The sequence below is a fragment of the Pyrgilauda ruficollis genome, unplaced genomic scaffold (assembly GCF_017590135.1).
Source record: "Pyrgilauda ruficollis isolate IOZ18807 unplaced genomic scaffold, ASM1759013v1 scaffold59, whole genome shotgun sequence".
Classification (NCBI taxonomy): domain Eukaryota; kingdom Metazoa; phylum Chordata; class Aves; order Passeriformes; family Passeridae; genus Pyrgilauda; species Pyrgilauda ruficollis.
In genome coordinates, this window is record NW_024527599.1 from 5,039,023 (window position 1) to 5,057,365 (window position 18,343).

Genomic DNA, 18,343 nt, shown 5'->3' on the forward strand with positions numbered 1-18,343 from the left:
GGGGTACGCAGGGACACAGCAGGGCCGCCCTCTCGCCCGCTACAGCCCCGCTCTGCCCGGTCTCTGTGGCCGTTCTCCCCGCTGAGCCCCTGGGCCCTGAACCAGCTCCGTCCGGCCCGGGACGTGCCGGGCTGGGGTGCGCTGGCTTCGCGCTGTGCTGGGCTCCGGGGGTGCGCTGGGCCCGGGGGTGCGCCGAGTCTCGGGGTGCCTTGGTTTCGCGTTGCGTTGGGCTTAGGGGGTGCACCGGGCTCGGGTCCGGTGGGTCTCGGGGGTGCGTTGGATTCGGGGCGCACCGCGCTCGACGTGTGCTGGCCTCAGGGGCTCCGCTGGGTCTCGGGGGATGCCCCGAGCCCGCCGGGCCGGGCCGGGCCGGGCCGTGCTGCGGGCGGCGCTCGGGGCCGCTGCGCTCCGCCCGCCCGGCGCTCCTGGCCGCTCTCCGCGCTCGGAGCCGCCCCGCCGCTCTGTGCCGCCCCGCGCTCGTCTCGCTGGCCGCGCTGGGCGGGCCTGGCGGAGCCATGGCGGCCGTGCGGGGCCTGCGGATCTCGGTGAAGGCGGAGGCGAGCACGACCGCGGCGGAGCCCCGCGGCCCCGAGCCCGAGCCTATGGAGGTGGAAGAGGGAGAGCTGGAGACCATCCCTGTGAGGCGCTCGCTGCGGGAGCTCATCCCGGTGAGGGCCGAGAGGTCTGGGCGAGGAGGGGCTGGGTCCGGCGGTTGGGGGTGTCTGAGCTCTGTGGGGATTTTTGGGGGGATTCTTGGGAAAAGCAGGGATGTGGGAGCGGGGATATGAGGGGACTCGGGGACGAGCGGTAAGGAAGCGGGCGGGATGTGCTGGGGAAGGAATGGAATAAAGGAAGCGGTGGAGAAGAGGATTTGGGGTGCAGTGTTGGGGTGTGAGGAGGCGGGGGGTGGGAGGGTGCACAGGGAGCGTTTGATGCCGGGAACACAGGGAATACCTGGAGCAGGAACAGGGGCTGACCGCGGGACAGCAGAGCTGGGAGTGGGGGCTCTGAGGGCTTCCTTCCCGATGTTTTTCTGCCCTTTTTCACTCGCTGATTGTTTCTGTACAAGTTTTAGTAGGATTAGGTTTAACAACTAAAAAATGGGTCAGAGTTCTAAAATCCTGAGTAATCTTTCACTCTCAAAACTTGGGTGAAAATTGTTTTGGAAGCTAATCTTTAATTAGCTGATCTGCCAACGTGCTTGTGCTTTTGCACAACATGTGGCCTGAGAGACAGCATCGTGCTGTACTTCCTTGTGCTCCGTGAGTCAACCTCAGACACTGTGGGGTTTCAACTCTAAAAATCATGTTTATTTTGCTTTTCCTTTTCTAGTAACTCTGGCCATTTGGCAGCATTAGAGGAACTTCGGTGCTGTTACTAAGAAAAGCGGTTGGATTGTGTGTGTTCTTCTAAACTGAGACTAACCTCCTTCTAGAAATGGTCCTTTAGCGAAGTAATTATTGCAGCACAAGTGTAAAGAACACGTTTACTCCTAAAGAAAGGAAGAGGTGTTCTTCCAGCTCCAAACTTCTGCCAGTTGAGAGTGTCTGAATGAAGAGATGCCATTTTACAGATCCAAATAATGGAGGGCACGGAATTGGGTCATTGGTCCAGGGGCTGTGGGGTTTAGTCCCTCTCTGAATTCAGCAGTCCTGACTGATAGAGGTGAAACTTGTAATTTTTTCCCCTCTCATTCTCCATTTTTACCCTCTCTCAGTATCAAAACAGAGGTGTTTCACCTTGGGATTGGAATTTGGGGTTGAAATAATGATAGGAATAAAATGTTACTTGTTTCATTATACATGTGGCTTGGTGTTCTCACTTTCTGAAATTAAAAGCTGCAAACTGACATTTCAGTAGTCAGGTACCACTGTTAAATCTGCTCATGTTTTACAAGGAAATTATACCCAAACCCAAAATTGTGGAAGTCTTACTTGGGAAAGATGTTTGATGACTTTTCCTGTATTACTGAGAGAGTGAAAGCTTAGCAGCATCTGACATAGAAGCTAAATTCTGTCAAAGGAAAGAATCTTTACAGGTTTTTACAGATCTTTTGAGATTAAGAATCTCATGCTTGGGAAAGATGTTTGATGACTTTTCCTGTATTACTGAGAGAGTGAAAGCTTAGCAGCATCTGACATAGAAGCTAAATTCTGTCAAAGGAAAGAATCTTTACAGTGAGGGAAGTTTGGTTCAGTTCAGTTCAGCTTTTACTTTCACTGACATGAGAGTGCCTCTCTGTCCAGATGTAGGAAAAGAGGATCTATTTCTTGTAGGAATGATCAGGTGGTTTTTTCAGTGTAACAAGTGTGTTGCTTTCAGTGCACATTGAGATTTCATCACTATTTTGCTTTGTTTCAGGACACCAGTAGGAGATATGAAAACAAAGCTGGAAGTTTCATCACTGGCATAGATGTAACCTCCAAGGTAATTTTTGTGCTATGGCTCTTCAACATTTTGTCATTTTTGCCACTGGAGAGGTGGAACTATTTAATTTCTTTCTTTCCCAACATGCACAAAGGTTTAGCCTGGTGTTCAGGTGATTCAGCTGGTATGAATCACAGTGTGTGCTCCAAAGATCCAAAAACCTATAGTGCTTCCTAATAAATCTGGAGAACAAGGAGCTTCTCAGCCACTTCCCAAAACTGCACAAATTCCAGGCAGGCTGTTGCTCATGAGCTACATAAGAGGAGCCTGCATTGCCAGTCTAAAAAGTTCTCTGGAGCCAGCTCTCCAGTGTTTAATTCATGCTCAGAGAAACAAATTCACACTTTTGTATATATTTAAAAAAAAAAAAAACACGGGGAAAATAATATAATCTTCAAAGATTAATTTTGCCTAAAAGGCTTCTTTTAGAAGAGGGGGTTTCTTTAATATTTGTTAGTAAGGACTAGATAATGTTCCTGTTCCATGATGGAGTCTGTGTTGTCCAAGCCACCTTGTTTTCCATGCATCCTGATTCCCATTGCTGGATCTACACAAAAACTGTTCTGTGACACAGAAATATTCTTGTGAATTACTACTACATTCTGAAACCTACAGGTCTCTCCAGAATTAACGGAATTATTAATATATATTGTTGCTGTCTGGTAGATTTTAGGTGTCCTCAGTGCAGTTTGTTGAGCATGCTCCTGACTCCTGTTTGGGTGCATTGTTTTGCATTTTGCAGGAAGCAATTGAGAAGAAGGAGCAAAGAGCCAAACGTTTCCATTTTCGGGCTGAGGTGAATCTGGCCCAGAGGAACGTGGCCCTGGACCGGGACATGATGAAGAAGGGTACGAGTTCATCCAGCAGTCAGGAGAAAAGATCCCTTCAGTTACTTCCTCACAGTTTCTTGACTTGATTTATCCTCTAATATTTCCTACATTCCCAGAGGTTTTGCCCGATTACTGCTGAAAGGAATCATTTTGAGGTTTTTCCACCTCCTCTTTGCACATCATTGTTTTTTAACCTATTTGACACTTGCCACTTCACTCCTTGTTTTACCAGCCCCACCACAAAGATAAAATTTTTTGTGTGCTTTATTTACTACTGCTAACTGCCCAGGATTCACCTTCTGGATCAGTGCTGCTTAAAGGATCTTTAAATGCTTGGTACAAAGCCTGGAGCAGTGTGTGGGTACACGTGGAGGACTCTGTGTCCTGTGCACAGGGAGATCAGACTCTGTGCTGTACACACAGGGAAGCTGCACTCATGGCAAGCTGGAACAGAAGCCAGGAGATGTGTGCACAACAGATTGGTGCTTTTGGCACCCAGTTAGTTCTCAAGGCTTTTTTTCCAGCTGGCAGCTTGGACCTGCTAAGCTGTGGCCTGGAACAGCTCCCCATCAGGTGATACAAGTGGAAGTGCTTTGTGCAGGGCCTTGTTTTGTTCTGGCTCTTTAGCACTTAATGATAGCACTTTGGCAGTGTTCAAAGAGAAAAAAAAAATATGTTTTCCAAGCTGTTTGGTTGATTAGTGTTCAAAGAGAAAAAAAAAAAAAGTTTTTCAAGCTGTTTGGTTGATGTGCAATCTCTGTATCTACCAGTGCTTGAAACCTCTTTTAATTCTCAGTTTATTGAAAGTTTTGCAATGGGGAAGAATAAACTAAGTTATGGTCTATGTCATGCTTCACTTCAATTAGTTCCTCTTTAGTTTATTTAAAGTATTTGCTTTATAAACTCATATGACATTAATCAGAAAACTTGCAATAAGTACCAGTTTTGTGTCTTTTCTTCTTTATAGCAATCCCTAAAGTAAGACTGGACACCATTTACATTTGTGGAGTGGATGAGATGAGCACCCAGGACATTTTTGCCTATTTCAAAGAGTATCCTCCTGCTCATATCGAGTGGCTGGATGACACCTCGTGTAAGTAAATGGAATATTTGTAATTCTTACTCTTTTATTTAAACCTGGTCACAGCTGTATCTCTAAGGGGAAAAAGAAAAATGTCTGAAATGATGAAAAATGCCTAAAATTATTATCTCCATCTTGACATAAATAATATATCTGAGAGAGGGTGATTGAACTGTGCAGTTGGGCAGGTTGGGATGGTTTTGAGAGGAGGAGGAGGAAATTTGTTGCCATATTTGTGTAGTGCATGCTCCGGGAGAAATGGGTGGGTGGAAGGAGGTGGCAGCTGGGTGTGATTTCCAGAGACTGGAAAAGGAATGTGGGTACACATGGTGAGGGCTGTTTTGGGGAGTGAGATCAGCGAGATCAAAGGTGGTGGAGAGTTGTGCTTTCCTCACTGACACTGAAGCCTGTAGAAGAGTTTTTTGCTACAGAAAATGGAACTGGAATACTCTGAAATTGTCATGTGGCTACAAACCTTTTGCCTGAAATAATAGAAAAAGAAATAAGAGCCAGTGCAGTTTTTACAAACAGCTGGAAACTTACTGACAAGCATGGCTAAAAGCTGAGAATCAATACCTTCATTCTCTGGAGTGACCCTGAAGAAATTCTGCTCCAGTGCAAGACAAAATAAATGGTGACCTTGAAGTCACTGTATATGACAGCTTGAAGTACTGGCACAAGCTGATAGAAAATGTGAAACCCAATGAGCCCTGGGTAGATAATTGCAGTACAGAGCTGCTGGACCTGTGCTGATGAATGAGCTTGGAAATGCACAGCTTAACTCTATCTGAGGCTACATTTCCAAGATTGTCTTTTTTCTTAAATGCTACATGAGCAAACTCATGTGAAAATCAAAGCTTCAGGCCCCTAACAATACCCAATTATAGTTATTACACATATTTTTTAATGGTGAATTTTCATGCTGTGTCTGAGTTCCTTGTCAGCTACACTTGGTGAAAATGTCAAGAAAAAGCTTTTTCTTTTCAGCATAGATTTGAATCATGGTGAAAACTTCAGTGTTTCCAGCTGAATTACTTCTTAAGGTGACTTAATGCAACGGTGATCTGTGATTTAGTGTTCTGTGTTTCAAACCGATGAACGTGAAATGATGAAGGTTTTGGAAATTTGGAAACGGGAAGATGAGGCTGAGTGAAAAAAAAAAAAAGGAGATTTATTAAACAATCGTTGAAGTTAATACCTGGGTGTTCTTCACCTTGTAATTCTTGTCTGAGTAATTTAAGAGAGATTCTCTTATTCTGGGTCACTGTACAGTCTTCTTAATACCTGAATCCACTCTGCTTAACAGCAGAACAGAGACATTTGTTGCTGTATTTGTACCAAGTGCAGAGAGCTTTTGTTCAAATTCTGTTTCTAAGCAGTTTTAGCTCCTTCAATTTCAACATCTATGAAATGCTTTTAATTGGCCTAATAAGTTATATTTTAGTACCATCTGCTGATGCTTAAGGCACATCCTGAATGATACTGTGAACCTGTGTACTCTATAATCTCTGCAAAGTGCTGGAGCAGTCTCCTCTTTCCCCCTATTTTCCTGCTTTTTGGAAAAGATTAACAGAATTCTGCAGTAAAGTCCAAGGTTCTGTCAATTGCTAAAGGGGAAAAAGATCCAGGCTTCATTCCTGCCCCCTGCTGCTCCCTTAATCACATTTGTGTGGGAACACATGGATCCACTGACCCCAATGCAGTGCCCTGGTTTGCTGTTTTCAGGAAGCCTCTCAAATTTATGGTTGTGCATTTCAGTGATTTTGGGTTTTTGATCAGCTCTTGTGTTTTGTACTAAGCTGAAAATTGTGTGTCCTTCAGCTTACCAGGTGTGCTACAGAATACGACTTTCCCTGAATGTGACTGCAAGAGATCTGCTGGCTTTTTCTGTCATTTCTCATTTTTTGTCATTGATTTCCTTCCAGCAAGGCAGGGGAGATGTGACTGCTTGATGACACCGACTGCATTTGGGTTTTGTGTTTCTGTTTGTCCCAGGTAATGTGGTCTGGCTTGATGAAGTGACAGCAACACGGGCTCTAATAAATATGAGTTCCCTGCCTGATCAGGAGAAAACAAAGAGCAGAGAAAACAACAAGGAGAAGACAGCTGAAAAAACCAAGAAAGGTAGATTGAGATATGCAAATACAGCCATCATCTCATTAAATCAATGAAACTTTAAACTTGTGCTGGGGTATTGCATAACCTAAATTACTGAAGGAGCTTCTATCATATAGTTGCAGGTAAATGTATTCTGCCACTTTAAAAAAGGCTTTCATCTTGGAAACCTTTTGAAGAAGCTGCTTCTTAAAAGGTGGGTTGGAGCTAGACCAAAAGCAGTAATTCAGTCGATACTAAACGTGTTAGATGAGGCTGATACTGAGCTGGTATTTATAGTGGGCCATGTGCACAGAAATAGCTCTGTGTGATGTGCCCACAAAGGCAGGCAAAGTGGGCAAAAAGCAGGTGTGAGAAAATGCCCTATTTTTGAAATGCCACAGCTAATTCCCTCTTTGATGCACCACCATCCTTCAAGTGTATCCCTCACAGCAGCGTGACAGTGCATCACTTCAGCAGGGTGTGTATCAGCTCTAAATTTGGCTGTTAGCCTTTTAAGAAAGAAGTTATTAAAAGGTTGGTTATAAAAGAGCAGAGCAGCAAAAGTACGTGTCAGTGTCGTGATCAGTCTGGTACCTGACTGCCTTGGTTGTAAATTTATTTCCCTTTTATGTGGGGAAGTTTAAAATCAGAATTTTGCTACCTGAGGACAGTTTTACTCTTAGGCTGCTGTGAGTGCTGTGGTTGGAGGTGCTCTATCACATGATAAAGAGCAAAAAAAATGTTATTATATTTATTAACTTTTCCATAGATTTTGCTTAAAAATGCTGTGTATGACTTAAATACAAGTAGCCAATCTCTCTGTTAGATATTTGCAGTGCTTCCAAAAGCCTTTCTGGGAAATTTGGTGTTTAAGGCTTTGTTAAATATGTGGATTCTTCGAATTCACCCCCTTTTCCTGCTCCTTTTCTCCGCAAAGCAGTGGCTCCTCAACCATCCACATGACTTTAATTTTGACCAAATGTTGACAAAGCTTCAAGTAAGACTTGTTAGGAAATTTTTGGAGATCAGGGACATTGCTTAAATGGAGCATAAACATATATATTTAATCCTGCTTGCTATGAATTGCATATTATATTATCATTGCACCCCATCTGAAAATAAGAGCTGTCATCTGAATGACTCCTGTTCCTCTGGAAAAGTGGGATATTAAAGAAAGTACAGACTGTTCAATTACATCTTAAGGTGTGAGATCCATACAGATACCCTGGAGTCATCTGGCTTGGTTACATTCCTTTTTTTAGATGGGAATTTCAGGCCTGTTTCGACATTTAGGGAAGCAAAAGATTGGTCTGTGCTATGAGAAACTTCTAATTTGTGAGGGAGAAAAATGCCTGAGTACTCTCCCTGATGGAACTTAATTATTCTGGTTTGAATTTGGGTAATTTGTTTACTTAAAATTCTCTCTTTGGTTTCACTTTGGTTAATTGAGCTTTATTGTTTTCACTCAGGAATATTTTCAGGATCTTTTGAACAGCTGCCACTCTCTATTTTAAGTTTTTAAGTCCATTGTAGGAAGAGATTTAAAATAAGGAACTCTGAAATACAAAAGAGAGGAGTTTTTTTAATCTTAGTCCTATGAAGTACTTTGAGATCTTTGCAAATGATATTGGATTATCACACTTCATAGCTGTCCATAGTCATTACTTTTTTGCAATATTTTGTTTCTTGGGGGCTTTGGAAATAAAATCACCATGAATTTTCTTACACTGAGCTAAAAAGAACTAAGAAATCAAAGCAGCTCACAATTTTAGCAGTCCTGGAAGCATGCACTTATTTTTTCGTTATTTCACAGCCAAATTAAGTCTCTAAGGTTGTTTTTTCTTTTTCTTTTTACTACTCTCTCTCTCTAGGCTTTTAATTAATAACCTGTTTTACACTGTTTCCATTGGATGTTTGCAGACATTTGAAAAGGAGATGGAAAGAAAGGCTTTTATGTGCCTTTAGTGCCTTGGCCTTGCTGATCTCTGATTTTGAACACACTAAATCCTGACAGGCAGTGCAGTTTCATTTGCTTTCAAAGAATTAAATTAATGATGCACATGTGCTGCTGCAGGCACAGAGCTCTGAATTTCACTGTGCTCCACTTTTCCATAGGCATTCACTGCTTTGATTATTCCCTAGGCTGTTCAGGAGGAAGGAAAACACCTTCAGGCTGATTTCAGACAATGTAGGTAATCATAAATCAAATGAGGCTGACACACTAAAATGGAGCTTGGTTTTGTTTTGTTTTTTTTTTTCCCAATTATTTTCCTTAGAAAAACAGGAGGAAAGCTCTGATGATGAGACAGAAGAAGGAGAGGTTGAGGATGACAATCCCAGTGATGTGGAGGTCAGTACAGAGGGAAGTGGAAACTCTGCTGTGGAAGTTCTGCTCTGGCTGGTGGGAAGTTTTCACAGCATTTTAGGTTTCTATTTGCAATTCACAATTTAATGATCAAAATAAATTAGGTGTGGAGTGACAGGGAGTGCAGGTGGTGATAATCCCAACGGAAAGTGCTTTGTGAAAATAGATTTTGGAGAGTTTAAGAGTGAGCCTGGCTTCTCTTTTCTGCTGAGAGGAGGCAAAGAAAGAACAATAATGGAAGGCAATGACCTTTCAGCAGGGAAAGTTCTTAGAGCCCAGTGGGATTTAGGCTGCCCATGGATCTGTGGGAATCAGCACACACAGTGATGTCCTGGCAGCAATTTAATCCTCACTGCCTGAGTGTACAATAGGTGTGATTAGGATTTCCTGTAGGAATGGCTCAGTGAGCACTCCTACATCATAAAAGTCTGAATTGGAGTTTCTATGAAGCAGCTATAAATGAAAAAGAAAGTTTTTTAATCATTGTGTGAGGGCATGAGAACCTGTTAATAAAATAATGTAACTGTGAAACAGGAAAAAAAATTTTTTTCATTGCCCAAATTTTGCTATTTATTTTCTGCATTTCAGTCAGTAATATAGAGTCATTTGACAATTACAGGATTTAATAACCTGAGTTAATTTTCTGGAGCAAGAGAAGGAAATACTTTAAATTTTCAGGACAATTTACATTAAAAATTAACATCAGCTTGTCAAGAAAATAAAGCAGAGTTCATTTGAACATCATTTGAAAAGTGACTTTCTTCATAATCACTAGATTGCTTCTCTGTAAGCAACCCATTTTTGTTCAACAGTCATTTGATTTTTGAGTCCAAAATACCTTTTTTGCCCCCAAAGTTGGATGCCCTCTCCCAAGTAGAAGAGGATTCCCTCCTGAGGAATGACCTTCGCCCTGCCAATAAACTGGCTAAAGGAAACAAGCTGTTCATGAGATTTGCTACTAAAGGTAAATGACCACCCTGACAAGCACCCTGAATTCACTGCTTGTTGTACTTTTATTTGTGGGCTAATTAATGACTCAAAGTGCCTGCTTCTTATTTATAACACTTCTTATAAACACTTAAAAAATAACACTTATTTTAAAAGTGTTACTTTTTTACTAATTGTTAGGTGTTAAGATTTTGCCATAAAATCTACCTTTCTTGTGTCAATTATATCCAGTTCAAGTTCAGATTGTATGGAAACTATTGTACCTGGAAATTGTACCTTGGACTCAGGGCATTCTTCCCATGGAATAGGAATGATGCCTTTTTCCAGAAGTAAATTCCACATTTTATAAGTATGGATACAACTGGAGATGCCAGTGAGGGATCAGTAAAAATTATTGCAAAATACTAATTTTATTTATGAATAAAATAAAAATCCATATAACTTCTGGACCATGCAGGAAGTGGCACATTCATTAGGAAAAGAAAGGTGATGAGGAAGGTGAGTGGAAAGTCCAGCAGTGACAGGGGGATGTAATGCCCTGTTAAGCTGATCTGTGGAAACCCAGTCTCCCTGGAATTAAGTTTCTAGACACAAATAAAGCTGTGGTGGTAGGAGAAATTCCAGAGGTGTAAGCAAAATTGAATCCTTCATGGAGGAGGGTGAAGTAATTCTGATTTTAAGGCACACTCAGTCCCACTCTCTGTCTTTGGATGGTTATTTATTTTTATGCTGTGCTGTAAGTTATATTCTAAGAGGGAAAAATTCATATAATTTGTGTTTTTGCAGATGACAAAAAGGAGCTGGGAGCTGCAAGGAGAAGCCAGTATTACATGAAGTATGGCAATCCAAATTATGGAGGCATGAAAGGAATTCTTAGCAATTCTTGGTGAGTGTTGGACAGAGGAATTGGAACACTGCAGGTAATTGGACAAGCTAATCTAAAACTGTTAATTTGTGGATTTTCTGTGGAGTTTAGGTAGATGCTTCAGTGTAAATAATGGTTTTGCAGTGTGAGTGTGAATTATAAGGAGAGACTTTTCTCATGAAAATAAAGTTTCTATTCAGACCAGCTCTGACATAAACATGTATCTGCTGTTAAAGTAGGTGATCATTGCACATCCTTCATCCAGGATTTAGGGATCATGAATGAACCACAATTCCTGTGCCAGGAGTGTCAGCCTCTCTGTGCTTTTCAGGAAGAGGAGGTACCATTCCCGCAGGATCCACCGGGATGTGATCAAGAAGAGGACGCTGATTGGGGACGATGTGGGCCTGACTCCCCCCTATAAACATCGACACTCAGGTACTGGTGGCACTGGGGCAGCCCTGGGGGGACACTGGGAAGTGGAGGGTTGGCAGGAGCTGGAGCAGTGCCTCAGCAGCCCCATGGGATGTGTGGAAGTTTTCTTAAAAAAATAAATATAAATCCCATTTTAAGAGTTGACAGGAAATTCCTGAGGTGGAAACTTCATTCTGCTCGTTGCTTCTCAAAATAGATGTTGCTTTTTATGTGGTATTTTTGTTTTATAAAATTTAGGGCATGGGGACTGTGGCATCAAAGGCCAAGAGAAGGGATGAATGACTTCTTCAGCCTTCTTGGCAATTTGTCATACTTGCTACGTAAATTCTCCCAATCTCTAAATGTAGGACAGTAGGGATGAGAAAATTCTATTAATTAGGCTTGAACATCTTCATCTGCTACCTAAGGTAGAAAAACAATGGGTATAAAAATCTGACATGAGACAAGTGCAGTGTGATTGGCCTGTTAAAAATACAGCCACGGATGTGAGGAATCTCATGGAAGATTTTCCATGTTGGTCGTGCAGTGCTGTCTGAAGAGATGTCTGAGTGCTGGTGATGACTACATTGAAATTGTTTCTATTTAAATCACTGTCTGTGATGAATTCATAATAATGACACCTGTGTTCTTTTTGGCATTGCTGCTTGCAGGACTTGAAGGGATTTTTGCAGAGCCAGCAGCTGGCACATTAAGCCCTGTAAGATCCTGGGAATTGTGCTTAGCTCAGGAAGGAAGGACTGCACCTTCTACAAGAGGCAGTTGTGCTTTAATTACTCTGTCCAGCTTTGTGCTTGGCCAGGCCTCTGAGGGAGTGAACACCAGGGACATTTTGTCCTGTAGCAGCTTTCTGCCACTTATTGATTCCCGTTAAAATATTCTGCAAAATATTCTCTCTCTTTAAGAAGAGAGAACTAAAAGAACTTCAGACTCATCCGTAGGAGATCATCAATTACAGTGAGGCGATTTTCCTTTAGGTTTGGTTTTCAAGTACTTTCTAAAATCCAGTCGCTCAGAACGAGTTCATTTTGCTGCAGGCTTGGTAAATGTTCCTGAAGAGCCCATTGAGGAGGAAGAGGAGGAGGAGGAGGATCAGGACATGGATGAAGATGACAGGGTGGTGGTGGAGTACCGGGACGAGCTGCAGGCTTTCAGGCAGTCGCGGGAGCGCAGCGCCGCGCGGAGATCCAGCGCCAGCGCCTCCGACTCGGATGAGATGGACTATGACCTGGAGCTGAAAATGATCTCCACCCCCTCGCCCAAAAAAAGCATGAAGATGACCATGTATGCAGATGAGGTGGAGTCACAGCTGAAAAATATTAGGTAAAAGTTTTTTAGTCTTTAAAAGCAGCAGTTGAGAGCGATTTCCTGGTTTTAGTGACAGAGCTGTTGAAGGTTGAGGTAGCAAAATTATGTTATTTTGTATAGATTTTCTAACAAATACAGAAACTAGACTTTCAATAGAATTAACATTTTGTTAATACAGCTTCTTCTGCAGGTCTGATTTTCTAAAAAGAAATACAGAAACTAGGCTTTTCATGGAATTAACTTTTTTAATACAGCTTCTTCTTCAGGTCTCTCTATCCTTGCTTATTAATAATAATGAAACTTGAAGTAAAATCAAGAGAAATTTATGAAAACAACCATAATTAATAGGGAAAAAGAACTCCTCTTTCTGTTTTCTCTTTGCTCCTTGCTTTTTATCTTAGAAAAAAAATAACCCTCAATTCTTGATGACAAAAAGAAATCTATGTGCATTATAGGCTTACTAACCAAAGTTGTATATATTGTAGATCAATAAAATGACATTCATATAAATCCAAATAAATATTACTATCCCTTCAGTAGGGTGGTTATACTCATTATAATGTCAACAGTTTTGAGGCTGCCTTGAAATGAATACTGAGGTATTCATGGAATTATTGTTATATTTAGGATTCTGGCTTGAACAGCTTCTAAGCATTGTTTTTCCTCTTTTTCTCAGCAGATAAATCCTGATATTCTTATTTTCTGTGATGTAATTTTCCATATAAGCAGACTTAAGAACTATTCTAGATTGAATTTTATTTAGAGGACATCAAATCTATGATTTTTTTTAGGAATTCCATGAGAGCAGATAGCATAGCCACCAGCAACATCAAAAACAGGATTGGCAGCAAAGGATCCTTGGAGAAAGTTGCAGATGTGAGGCTCCTGTTGGAAGAGAAACGTCAGAATAATGCTGGGCCACGGCAGCCAAACAGCACGGTCAAATCAGGTGATTTTATCACTCATTGCTGGGTAGAATTGTCTCTAAAATACATTTATTTCACACCTGTGCTCCACTGCAGATAAACTCTGCATTCACACAGTTTGTCCTCACTAAGAGATTGAGGTGGGAATTGCTTTGGGGAAAAAATCAAGTTCACTTTAGTGAAAGTTTTTTAGTGATGTTGATTTCCATCCATTTTCTTTGCCTGTGCCAATCTCCCCCCACTTTGTCCTTTTTGATTTGCTCCCTCCTTGAGGCAGAGATTCTCTGCAGCTGAGAAGCAGCACACAGGGAAGGTCATGCACAAAATCAAATGTGAAACACTGACTACACTTAAAAATACACATTAAAAATGTGTATTACATGAAGACGGGTGGTTTTGCATTCGGAAGGATTTATTTCTGAGCTTAAATAACTTATTTATTTGACTTAAATGTACATAATTTCAGCTGCTTCTGACATATGTAATGTTATCTGACTCATAAGTGAAAAATACCTTTTTGTATCAATGAAATGTCAAAATTATATTTGTATATTTTACCCCTCCTGCCTGTTTTGAGCCTCTGACAAGTTGACACATGGTCCCAAAATTTCCTTTCCCTTCATGTTTTTGTCTGGACCCCCTGTTTGATTGGGAACATCCAGCTAAGCCAGGCAAACTTCAGAATACAAAATTCACATCAAGGGTTAAGCATCAATATCTTTAGTATTCTTTTTATTTTACTCTGCCAAATACCAAGCAGTGGTAGAATTGTAAATCAAGGTATCTGTTACCTGAAAAGAGTTGTTGAAGGCAGACCAGTTTTCATGGACTTTTCCCTCCTGCTTGATACTTACACACTCTGCTGCTACACCAGAAAAGCAGCAGGCCATGGGGTAACTTAGGTTTTTATCTTTTGGACAGAACACAGCTTGAAAACATGAAATGTTAAATTTTTTGCCAAAACTGAAATGAAATCTGGCTAAATTGTATTGCAGAAATTTCCAGGAAATCTGAGTATGAAACACTTAAATAAACAGGCTGAAGAAAAGATAAAAGCAGAGAATCTGTCTAGTTTCAATGGTGGATGAGCATAAACTGAGCTGGCAGAGTAGAGTAACTGCCACAGGATTTTTTTTTGTCATTTTAATCACTGAAAATATCCCCAGATGTGAGGCAGAGACTGGGGAAAAGGCCACACTCTCCAGAAATCAAAGCTCCAAGCAGTACGTGTGCTCCTCGTCGAGAACCAGTCTCAGATGTGCACAGCAGGCTGGGAATCCCCAAACAAGACGTGAAAGGCCTCTACTCTGACACCAGAGAGAAGAAATCAGGTTAGTTGTCTGCAGAAAATGTTCTGCTGCACTTCCTTTGGTTTTGGAGTCCAAGAGAAATCCCAGCAGACAGCCATGAAGGGGAGCAGTTGAATGAAATTCAGGATAAATTAGCAAATGTTTGTTCAGAGCTTTGAAATCTTAAATACATGTAGGGAGGAGCCTGGGGGGCTTGGGAGCAGTATTTTTATGGAGGTGGGGTGAAGATCAAGGACTGCTTTCAAACTGTGGGCACCAAAAGAAGTGTCAGGAATGCAGGGGCACTGGAAGTGTGAATTAAACATCCTCTGCAAATGGGGAACAATGAACAAGGCTGCCCTGAGCCTCCTGCAGTTCAATTTCAATTACTCTTCAAAGCATAATCAGTTCCATGCCAAATATTGAGGTGGGAGGAGTAGGAAGGGTTGAAGAGTTTGAAGAGTTTGTGAGTTTAAGAATTGGTTCCTTGACTTCTTCCTCTCAGTCCTGTCTGTTTTGTTCTTTTTTAAATGTTTGTTTTCATCTGCTTAGGTAATTTATGGACCAGATTGGGGTCTGCTCCGAAGACACAGGAAAAGACTCCAGAGAAAGCTGAAAACTCTGTGGCATCTCCAGAGGAAGATGACTCTGAGCTGCAGAGGGTTTGGGGTGCTCTCATTAAGGAAAAAGAACAGTCCAGGCAAAAAAAGAGTCGCTTGGATCATTTACCCTCCCTACAAATCGAGATCAGCCGGGAAAGCAGCTCTGGCTCAGACTCTGAATCATGATGGGTTCACAGCCTGACCCTCCAGGTGCTGACTGCAGCCTGGCAGGATCTCCCTTGCCCAAAAGCTGGACACTGGCAAAGACTCTGCAGTGAAGGTTCCAGAAGTGTCTCTGTTCCTTTTCTACAACAAGAGAGGCATAAACCACTTGAAACCTAAAGCGAAGACGTTTGTCTGGATTCTGTGGCTGGCCCTGTGCTCTGTGGGGCATTGTCATCTCTGTTTATGACAGCAAACCTGTAGTGAATTGTAGCAAAACATTTTCTCCCCCGAGCTTTGAACTTACAAGATGAGGCAGAAATGCTCTGTATTTTTAAGGAGACCTTTTCTGTTCTTGATGTTTTCATCATGGAGGCTTTTAACAAAATGTTTTACACACTTCATCCAAAGAACAGGGCATTTATTTCATGACCCAGATCACTGCCTTGCCCTTCTGGCTCTTACCAGCACTTTTCCTTTCCTCTTGAAGTAATAACAGTAACGCTTCCTGGGTGGGCAGCCAGCAAGGATAAAGCATGAAGGGATGGATTATCACACTCCCTTCCTCCAACACACTGAATGTAAATCCAAGTTACACATTTTATTACAGTTAAATTCCATGTAGGTATCCCAGTGGCACCCCAGAATCCAAGGAATCCTGTTCATTTCTTTTGGTGGTGCCACATTCTGCTGTAGCAGGGATTAAGATGTTCAGGACTGCAAAGTTGGATGTTTGACAATTGTGTAAACCCCTGAGGGTTTGGGGGTTGGTTTTTTTTTGGTGTTGTTCCACAAGGAGAGATTATATTCCTGTCATTCCACCTGGATTATGTCCTGAAGCTATCCAACAGCTGGAAAGCATTTTTATATTTGTGAGAGTCTTCCCATTGGCCACGCTGAAAGCTCTAGTGGTGTTCTCCTCTGTGCTGTTCTGTCTGTGTAGAAGTGAAAGAGAAAAGGAAAACTTTAGGATCACTGTCTCCTGTCAATATTTTGGATGTTCTTCCTGTATATTACATGTGGATGTGGACATGGGTGACTTGTTCCATTCAGCTTTTTTACCTGCACATTTTCACCCCTCCCTGGGTAGGACAAGGGTTTGATCAGTGTGCAGTTGCTATTTTTTTTTTCATGTTGCCAGTAATTCTGAGTGAGGAATAATGCAGCACATCACATTCAGGTAAACAGGTAGCAAAACCATTTTAACAGTCTGAAATCTGTTAAATCTGTTTGCATTGTCCCTGTTCCTTGGTTCTGTCAGTCCAAAATACCTGTCAACTTCTCTTCCCAGTTCTGCTTTTTAACAAGCAAATTTTTCGTGTTTGGTTTTTTTTTTTTTTTTGCCCCCCTATTTTTGTACCAAGTTGAAGTAGGTTTGAGATTTCAGCAAGGAATCTACAAAATAAACTTTTCTCATGCTTTTTGATGTGTGAGGATAGCAGCATGTCAAATGAAAGGTCAAATGACAGGCACAGTGACTGAAGGGCAATCTGGGGGCTGACCAGGCTTCAAGCCTTACTCTTTCCTTGTTTTGTGACACTCATCCTTGATTTTATATTTAATTATTGAATATATAAATGTCTCATAAAAGTAATGTTGAGAGAAACGCCTGCAATGTCTGATCACTGTAATAACTCATTTTAAACGTGTGCTTTCACTGATAATCCTTTCCCAGAGAATCACTCCCATCTCTCCAGATCGTGATAAAATTTATTTCACTGGTGTCTTTTTGCCAGTAAACCTTTGTGTTGTGTCACTGCTTTGAATCCATTGGGACCTTTCTTTTTCCTGAAAGGAATCAACACCTCATGCACCAAAGCTGAATTATTGGGAGCCCTTGTGTGGTATTTCCATGTCAATATTCTGAATTTAAACCAGGTGAAGGATAAACTGATGAGAATAGGAATAGAGGATCTCTGGCTGATATAAAAGATGTGTGAAATCAAGCACAGTCCTGTGACCCTTAATTCTGCTTCTGCCTTCCAGGTTGTCAGAAATACGCCTTAAAAATTCCCCCATGCTGGTCAGGACTGTGGTTTTATGGTTTTGGGGTGGGTTTATGTGTGATATTGAGCACACAGGAGCTTAGGTGCAAGAAAAAATGAGGTTTATTGTTTAGAGAGGGTTTTGTAATTGAGTGTGCCTGGTTTTGCTTTTTTACAATGTCCAGAGAAGCCTTGGAGAGTGCTGGTATCAGGAATTCTTTCCAGTTTTGGGCTTCCTTAGTTACCCGAGCCAGAAGTGCTGGGATTTGTTAATTAAAAATGAACTCTAAATTTTAAGTCAATGCTTTTTCCTCAATGTTTTAACTTCCATCCATTTGATCAAGAGATTGCAAAGAGAATTTTGTTCCAAGTTCCCTTCTCTTTGTGTTCAGCTGTTCAATCCTTAGCTAATGTGATTTTTCACTCACCTCCCAGCTATCATCACTTTCAAGAATTTGATGCAGGAATTGATGTTTGATAGGGAGACAGGACCTGTGTATTTCACTAAAATGTGTTTGTGTTGAAAAAGGCAAAAAAGGAGAATGTTGGCTTTGGCTCTTGCTGGAGGATCTGAATTTTAGGTGATTTGTTATAACACCACACTAGTCCTTTTTGTAGGAAGTTTTTGCTGTTTGGAAAATGGATTTTTGATAAATAGTTCTTCAGGCTGACTGAACACGTGGTGTTGAGGGTGAAATTTTAAAGAAAAGGTGGCTTTGTGTTTCTTCTTACAACGATGGCTGATGCACTTTAACAGAGAGGAAAGGACACCAAAACACCCCTATTTTCAGTTCAAGATGACACAATGAGAAAAGAATGGAACTTTTATTTAAAGACAGCTGTTCTGTTCTAAATAAAAGTGGCCTGAAATCACTCGACCTCTCCAGTGTTCCTGGAAAGGGCAGGGCCGGCGCTCCCTGGGGCTGTGCCCGGCCGGGGGCCACGCGAGGGTCCCTGCCCGAGGCTGTCACCGGTCCCTGCCCTGAGGTGGTTCCTAAACCTGGGGGGTTTTGGGGTTTTTTGGGG

The 18,343-nt window shown here is 41.8% G+C and overlaps 1 protein-coding gene across 1 annotated transcript; it reads left to right on the top strand.

The window, feature by feature from the left end:
• The first annotated feature begins 493 nt into the window (after nucleotides 1-493).
• On the top strand, nucleotides 494-17,089 carry NCBP3 (nuclear cap binding subunit 3). Its single transcript, XM_041482763.1, has 13 exons — nucleotides 494-668; nucleotides 2,362-2,427; nucleotides 3,170-3,275; nucleotides 4,225-4,350; nucleotides 6,334-6,462; nucleotides 8,712-8,785; nucleotides 9,656-9,764; nucleotides 10,535-10,634; nucleotides 10,945-11,051; nucleotides 12,083-12,368; nucleotides 13,145-13,302; nucleotides 14,446-14,610; nucleotides 15,121-17,089. Exons 1-13 carry the CDS (start codon nucleotides 516-518, stop codon nucleotides 15,354-15,356), a joined length of 1,815 nt encoding a protein of 604 aa, XP_041338697.1. The 5' UTR covers nucleotides 494-515; the 3' UTR covers nucleotides 15,357-17,089.
• The last annotated feature ends 1,254 nt before the right edge of the window (nucleotides 17,090-18,343 follow it).

Excerpts from the sequence above, each read along its gene's own strand:
- NCBP3 (XM_041482763.1), top strand. The coding sequence starts at position 516 with ATGGCGGCCGTGCGGGGCCTGCGGATCTCGGTGAAGGCGGAGGCGAGC. Across the intron at positions 6,463-8,711 it reads AGCTGAAAAAACCAAGAAAG|AAAAACAGGAGGAAAGCTCT; the intron begins GTAGATTGAGAT and ends TATTTTCCTTAG. Across the intron at positions 12,369-13,144 it reads TCACAGCTGAAAAATATTAG|GAATTCCATGAGAGCAGATA; the intron begins GTAAAAGTTTTT and ends GATTTTTTTTAG.